This window comes from Gopherus evgoodei, chromosome 7 (assembly GCF_007399415.2).
Source record: "Gopherus evgoodei ecotype Sinaloan lineage chromosome 7, rGopEvg1_v1.p, whole genome shotgun sequence".
Lineage (NCBI taxonomy): Eukaryota > Metazoa > Chordata > Testudines > Testudinidae > Gopherus > Gopherus evgoodei.
Window position 1 is genome coordinate 95,841,007 of NC_044328.1, and position 7,492 is coordinate 95,848,498.

General features: G+C 43.3%; 1 protein-coding gene across 1 annotated transcript in view; it reads right to left on the reverse strand.

The window, feature by feature from the left end:
* The window catches only part of WNT7A (Wnt family member 7A), a 52,919-nt gene extending 46,771 nt beyond the window's left edge, over positions 1–6,148 (reverse strand). The window contains 2 exon segments of the mRNA XM_030568537.1: positions 3,391–3,617; positions 5,153–6,148. Of these exon segments, the coding sequence (XP_030424397.1) occupies positions 3,391–3,617; positions 5,153–5,223 (298 nt within the window). The 5' untranslated portion in view covers positions 5,224–6,148.
* Between the last annotated feature and the right edge of the window lie 1,344 nt (positions 6,149–7,492).

Below are 7,492 nucleotides of genomic sequence, written 5' to 3' on the forward strand. Positions count from 1 at the left end.
CCTCCAATTAGCATAGGAGTTGTATGGCTGAATCCTCACAAACTGATAGAATTTCTTTTGGGGTACTTAATGTAGTATTAGTATACATATATGCCCATGTTGTAATAATTTAACGATGCAGTGGTATTTCAACAAGTTCCATTACAGTCATTTTGAATTTGCATCCTAATCTTAGCACAGGCACCACAGTGCCACTTTAAAGTCACATGGCAGTCATCTAATAGAGAAAGCAGAATGATGTCATGCGGTCAAATGATTTTATTGCAAATTGCAGCTGTGGCACCAGTGGTATCCTGCCAACTTCCAAGATAACAATTTTAAAGATTCAGCCATACTGAGAAACATCATCAGTGTACACACATTAACTAATATTTTGGTACCTTTTACACTTACAGCATTCTAATGGCAATCCAGAGTAATCATGTGAAAGGAATGAGAAAGTAGAGAGCTACAGCTACTACTCATATAGAAAAATATACAAGTGAAAAATATTTTGAAATTAATATTAAATTGCGTTGTTATTAGTGCATTGGTTACCATATGGGAGTTATTTTAGGTTTAACATTTCATATTGCATGTATCATTCCTGTCCCCATTCCCAGTATTTATGATAACAAATGTGAGAGTTTCTCTTTTATCTTATCTTAGTTGTGGGCATTAAGTCTGGCCTTTGTCTTTACTAGGTATAGGATTTGCCCTTCTTAACACAGTGAAATATTAGCTTAGATGATTGTGAATTGTAGTTCATACTGGTTCTTTACAGGGCTTAGGGAGATGGAAAGAACAGTTGATAAAGGGGAATGGAAATCTGAGCAGCTTAGGGAAGCCTAGAAACTGAATGTTTTTTTTTCCATCTTCTTATAAAATGATATTGTCTGAATCAAATGTGCAAGGGTTTCCACACATGCTGATACAGACAGGAAACAGAGAAGATCAAGAAGACAATCTGTGGAACACAAATAGTTACACTAATGTTATTAATATTTAGTGGCATTCAATAGACCCACTATTTTTCAGCGAGTTAACTCAGCCATAATAGTTTACACTGGAATCAGACTTGCCATTAAAGGATCCCAGGGATGTACTCCTGAGCTCCAAAAAAGCTTTTTTGCATGGGATTGATTGTCTTTCTTATGCACCTTGCAAGCAAGATGCATATAGTATAGTTTGAAATGCAAGTGTAAACATTGTTTAAATCTGAACATTGTTGCTTATGCATTTTAAGTGAGTTTTGTTCATTATGGTCCACATTCAATCCTGGTATAAGTTCTGAAGTCAATGAAGCTACGCCAGGGATGAGTTTGGCCTGATATGTTTGAATACACTTATCTATATAAGCATTATAATGGGTAATTAGATAAGGTAACACTTCAAAGATGGATCAAATCCACTTCCTTTAATATCGACTTTCTTTAAAAGTACCTAAATATAGCCTACCAGCTAAATCAATTTTGAAAAACACTGACAGTGTTTACACAACGTACCACAATAACTCTGCATGTTTGTTGCTCTTGGGCACATACAATTTTCTTTTGTACAAATATATATGTAATTGTTAGATTAGGGTGGGCTAATCCTACCCGCCTTCCATGCAGAACTATCATTGAGGTCAGTCAGACACATGCCTGCATAAATCAGTGGCTGGAATGAGCCAACTCTATAGAAGCAGTTATAGTCTTCCAGTGTAACAGACACCTTTTGAGAAGTATGCACTAATGTTGTATGCCTCAGTCTTTGGGTGACCAATCTGAGACATAGGGCCTGATTTTCAGAGGTGTTGAGAACCCACTGGCCTTCAGTAAAAAATCTTTTTATGCCTAAGACTTTTCCCTGGTTTTGTTCTTGCATGAAAACATGGACATTGGAAATCACACACACATACGTTCAAGTAATACTAAAACATTTACTTAAACCTGCCTAAGTGAGGAACTTCAGATATATAGGTGCCAATGCTGCATTCTTGGTGTACCAATCCCAATGACTTTGATGGGCATCTTGGGTGCGCAAGGAATGCCGTACTGGTATTATAGTTAGGTCATATTCTGCCCTGGTGCACCTGCCCTGGGTGGATTAAGATAAAGTGGGGCGTGAATCCAATCCAACCAAAGGGCTTCTCAACAAACCAAAGACCCTGCACAAAATATCAAAGAGCCCAGTACGCCTGGTGTAAAAGTGCCCCTGGCACTCTTGGCTCCTTGCCTTGCCAATGCTACATCTTGCTTCCCAAGCACCATAGAATACCTTCGCTCTCTATTACGACAGTGTTCCCTCTTCCAATAGATCGTTGAATCTAAACTTGTTGGGTCCCTGGGCACTGTCACAGTCCAAGGCATAGAACCCCAGAACTGTGGACTCCACTGTCAGACATGGAACTCATATCGGTATCAGTGACCATTTTTAATTGTGAATTGAAAAGTGACTATGGCCCTTTAGGCTGAAATTTTATCCTTAACTCCTCTCATTGTTCCCAAGTATGGCAGGATCAACAAACACAAAGAAGTCCTCAGGTGCCATAAGTGCTGCAATATATAGTTCTGAGGACAGTATTTCCCCCTTCATTTGCAATTTCCTCACATCTAAATTTGTATTTTTATTGCTGCAATTTGAGTGCAATTTTAAAATGTTAGTACAAAAAAACCCAGTATGTATGATCAAGAGAGATGACTCGAAATTGGAAATTCAGATTAGAACCCCTTTGACTGCAGATGTGGTTCAGACTTGAATGCCCAGATATTAACTGCACCTAAGGTTTGGGCTGGGTTGAATTCTAAACTGGCAGGTGTGTGTTTTCTGATTCTGTTTTCAAAGAGGCCAGTCTCTCACCAAATAAACAGTTAGTTTTCAAGAGCTTCCTGGTCTAAATAGTGGGAACCTCACATAAGGCACTGACCCTGTAATAGTTCACTCTTTGAGGGCTGATAGCTACAGAGAATGGCTCATGAGCTTTCTGTGTGTAGAGTCCAGAACTTAGCCTCCCTTCAATACCGTCTCCCAACAAAACCCCTAACCAGATCCAAATCTCCAAGTCCCGTTGTGTGTTGTACATGCATGAAAAAAGGCACAGGGCATAGGCTTTACAAGTGTAGGACGGTGGAATATTTAGAGGAAGATGGCTTTTTATTTGCTTTCTTAGAGTATTTGAGAGGGTTTCACTAGATATCCAATAGAGAAAATGCACAGATATCTATTCTGGTAATCCTAGAGAAAGGGGCAGATGAAAATACACTAAAGAGAATGCACTGGCTGGCACAGAGTGGATGTCCTGGCAGGTCTTTCCCAGCCCTAGCATGTATGATTCTGTGACATTTTGATGTGTACCAACCCTTTTTGCTAACCTTTTGGTGGACTTCAGGTCCAAACCTTGCAATAACCAGTAAAGAGATAACATACCCACTTTCAGCTCTTTTCCAAAGACCGTCCTTTCCCCCAAGGCAGAGCAATTCCAGCGTCCATTTCGGAATTGAAATTGACATTCGTTGATTCCCATTTGAGACCCTTCTCCGATCACTATGATAGCATCGGGTCTGCTCTGACAGATTGCCCTCTGTCTAGGAGCTAAACCCGGGATCTTGTTACAGATGATGCTGGCCCCCAGTGCCACCACAGAGGAAAAACCCCTGGAATGAGAGAAAAAGGGGAAAGACTCAGAACAAATAAAATTAGCACAGCAGCTTTCAGAGCGAATCGATTCCTGAGGCGGCAGCGTTCTTAGGCGCTTTCAGAGGGAGGCATCTTCTCACTCCAAAGCATGTTCTCTGCCTTGAAAGCGCTTTCAACCTAGGATCTTCACATTCGCGTTGTGACGCTACCTTAGTAACCTTTTCCCGGAGCAAGCGGTTTTCAGGCTGCTTTGTGTCAGGCTATAGATTGGTGTAAAGGAGATAAAGGGGCTTAAGCCCAGCATAGGAGAGCGAGAGCCCCATCCTCTGTAACCCTGCGCAGGTATTTACGTGGCGCCGTGCGTTTAAAACCTTCCCCCGGCTGTTGGCTAATGCCACGGGTAGGTTGTGGCACATACTCCCGCAAAACAAAAACATCATTTTACTCCACCAGCCCCTGGCCAAGACCAACCCAACTTTTTGCTGGGCTTGTTACCCTCCCCAGCCCATCCCTTGCGGAACCTGGGGATAATAATAGAATAATGACGTTTAAAGGAAAGATTGGGTCAATTTCACGGACATCGGAGCCTCGCCCTTCCGCCCCCCCATCACTTTTCTTTCTGTCTATAATTAAAAGAGCGATAAACAGCGCGTGGGCTTTTGCCAAAACGTGACCCAACTTCCTGATTCATAAATTAGAGCGCATGCAACTCCGGCGCCCAGAACAAGCACACGCACACTCCAAGGGCTGTGGTTTTCATTGTTATTATCATTGTCGTTGTTTGATTAAGCTATTCAATTAGTGCAGCTGGGAAAAATAAAGCGGACCCTCCCCTCTGATCCTGGGCTGCAGCCCACTCCCTGCCCTGGCAGAATAACGCCTCCGATTTGGGTGAGGAGTAATGCTAAAGATGCTGCTGATCTCCAGGTGAGAGGAGAGGGTTTGGCTCTGGATAGCCGGAGCTCTGGCTTTTCCATTGCTTTTAATAAACAAAAGCGCCCACTTTGACCAGTCCGGCAGCAAATGACAGGGTGACCCATGGCTGCCCTGCGAGATCGCTGTTGCGCTCTCAGGAGCCAGTCCTTATCCCCCACAGCAACAGTCTAAGTAGTTTGCACCTGGGAAGAGAGGAGATGGTTTCCCCGGAGGTCCCAGGGTAGGAAGGGGTAGGGAGCCGGCGCCCTCTCTCGCTGGTGCTCGCTCTCCTGAACGTCTGACAAATGTCCTTTCAAATCCCATTGAAGCGATACTCGCCATGCATGTGAAAGCAGAGTTTGGTTTGATTTCAGGAGATACGGTAGGTACAGAAAGAGCATAAAAATAACCCTAGCACATTGCCATTCCAGTCATGCTTCCGGCACATCACCAATGACTTTCCCATTCCCCCGCTCTACACTACACACCAAGAATTCAGTTAAAGGCAATAGCATTTCTGCTCTGTCTTGTTAAAAAAAATAACAACATTCTTCCAAACTTTCCCAGTTAAATATTAACAGGTCTGGACAGGATAGGCAGAGAGAAATCGTTTGCGGTTTTTTTTTAAATTACTTACCCAATTTTGATATATACAATCCCTAGGCTCAGAAAGATATGGAAAATCCAACGCCTTGTTTTCCTGTTCATATTCCTTGTTTGCTGATTTTCAGATCACCATGCAAAATGATGCCTCTAATGCTATTCGTGCTGGTTAATTTCTCGTTGCCTCAGACAGTGTAGCTCCGGGTCAAGGTAGTGCAGACAAAACGGACAAACCCTCTTGTGATCTGAACAGACAGTGTGTGTTTGTAAATCCCAAGAGACAAACACCATATCCCTCAGCTGGGTCTCTCTCTCTAGCTCTCACTCACCCACCCTGTGTCTGTCTGTCTCTCTCTCTCTCTTTTTCTTTTTATTCCGGATTTGTATGCCTGTCACACGTAATACTTTAGTGCTGGGAATGTATAGGCTGCAGTGATTGCTCTCTGCACGCAGCAGCTCTGGATCTCCCCTCAGGTTCAATGTTACTATCTATCTCTTCTTTTTTTTCTCTCTCTCTCTTTCTTCTTCAGCTACTTGGGCGTGTTCTCCAAAGGAGGGAGTTGTCCAGTCGGGAGGTGGGGGTGAGGGGAGAGAAGGGAATAAGAAAGCGCAAACAGACCACCTGCTTGTAAAGAAGCGCCACCGATTCTCCTAAGCGGAAGGTGGGCTTCTGCAGTCCTTCCTTAAGTCAAGGATCAGGGAAAGGAGCATAGACTCTACTGAATGACAGTCCCAGCTAGAACGAGTGTAACAGGTTAATTTCCTTATGAGACACCGCAGTAAATATGCTTGTGAAGATATGCAGAAACCCCCAAAGGTGTGCAAACCTCTTGACGCTTTAGTATGCTAGGCTACACCGATCTGCGTTGCTTTCATCTCTCTCTAGGATGATCCGTTTTTCCTTCTCTTTTCTCTTCACCAGTTCAGTGTTTAGGGTTTTCCAAGCTTTCTTCCCCCTCCCCCCTCACTCTTCCCTCGTTAATGGGTAGTTCGTGCCCTGTCAGGGAGGGAAGGGGGATCTGAAGTTGTATGTGGGGATAGTTTTCCAGTTTTGCTCTGTAGGGTGAACATACCGGCGGGTTGAATGTGGTTGTCACCAGCCCAAATGCTCCTCCCCTCTTTCTGCCTACCCACTTCTTAATTTTTCCAGCTCACTTCCCTGCACCCCCATCCCCTCGATTTCCGAGTCAGGATTGACAAATGATCACTGAGATAAAGCCTCTCCCAGCAGCAGCAGCATCCCTGTCAGTCAGGGGCATGGCGGAGGCTGCTTTGGAAAGAGAACTCTTTCTGTGTTCAGCCCACAGCCTGAGCGAAGTCCTCAGCCCAGGACAATTTAGATAGTATCTACTTGTATTATTAAAGGAAGGCTAGACTACCAGACAACAGCCCAGAGAGAAAAAGCTCATTGTTGCCTAAATACTTCGTCGTTTGCCCTTTCCACTTATTTTTTGATTGATGTGTTTAATGACAAAGATGGGGGCATTTAGCTGCTCGCTCGGTGGCAGTCAAGTGTCCTGCTAGGGGCTCTTTGTGTCAAAGCCGAAAGGATGGTTTCGGATCAGGTATCATTGGGCATTAGCCTACTCGCTGTCCCTCATCAGGAGAACGTGTATAGCAAGGAGCTACTGGACATCATCAGTACAATGCTTTTAAGGGAAAGCAATTCTATACAAACCGGCTGAGACATTTACCACTTATACCTAGTCTGCTTTCCTTTCAAGTTCTTAACCTTGTTTGTTGCCTGGTTGCTAGCGAAACTCATCGGTTTTGCAGTATATGTGCCTATTCCCATAGCTGTGGTTCTTGATTACCTCCTTATAGTTGTTTGTCAGGTTTGGGTGGGGGGCTGATTCTGCTGCTTAAAACACAGTGAGCAGGAGCCTTTAACAATGCTCACTTGTTGGAGAGGGTTTTGTGCGGTCATGGGATTGCGGGAATTAACGCGGATATGGTGACTATTTTTTTATCCACTTAAAATATATCAGACAGGGAGGGTTACCTAAATGATAACAGGGGTGTGGTGCTGGAATTGTTCTGCTCATAGTATTTTTCTGAAAACAAAAAACAATGACAGGACTTCATGATTTGTACTAGAAAATTGATTTGAAATAACTTAGTAAGAACTTAGTAAATTTGAAAAACTAGGACTGGAAAAGCAATTTACAAACTTTTTGTTAATTCACTGATCTTGTAAAACCCAGTTAGTGGCTGGGCACTGGTACTCAAGGCAATATGAGCTGTTTATTACTGCAAAAATCCACACTTAAATCCTAAAGTGTTTGCTTATTGAACTGGATGGCTCTACCCCACGAAGATTCCCCAGACAGGTGTGAGATTTTAACCCTTTGGCGTTAACACAAAAACAAATCAC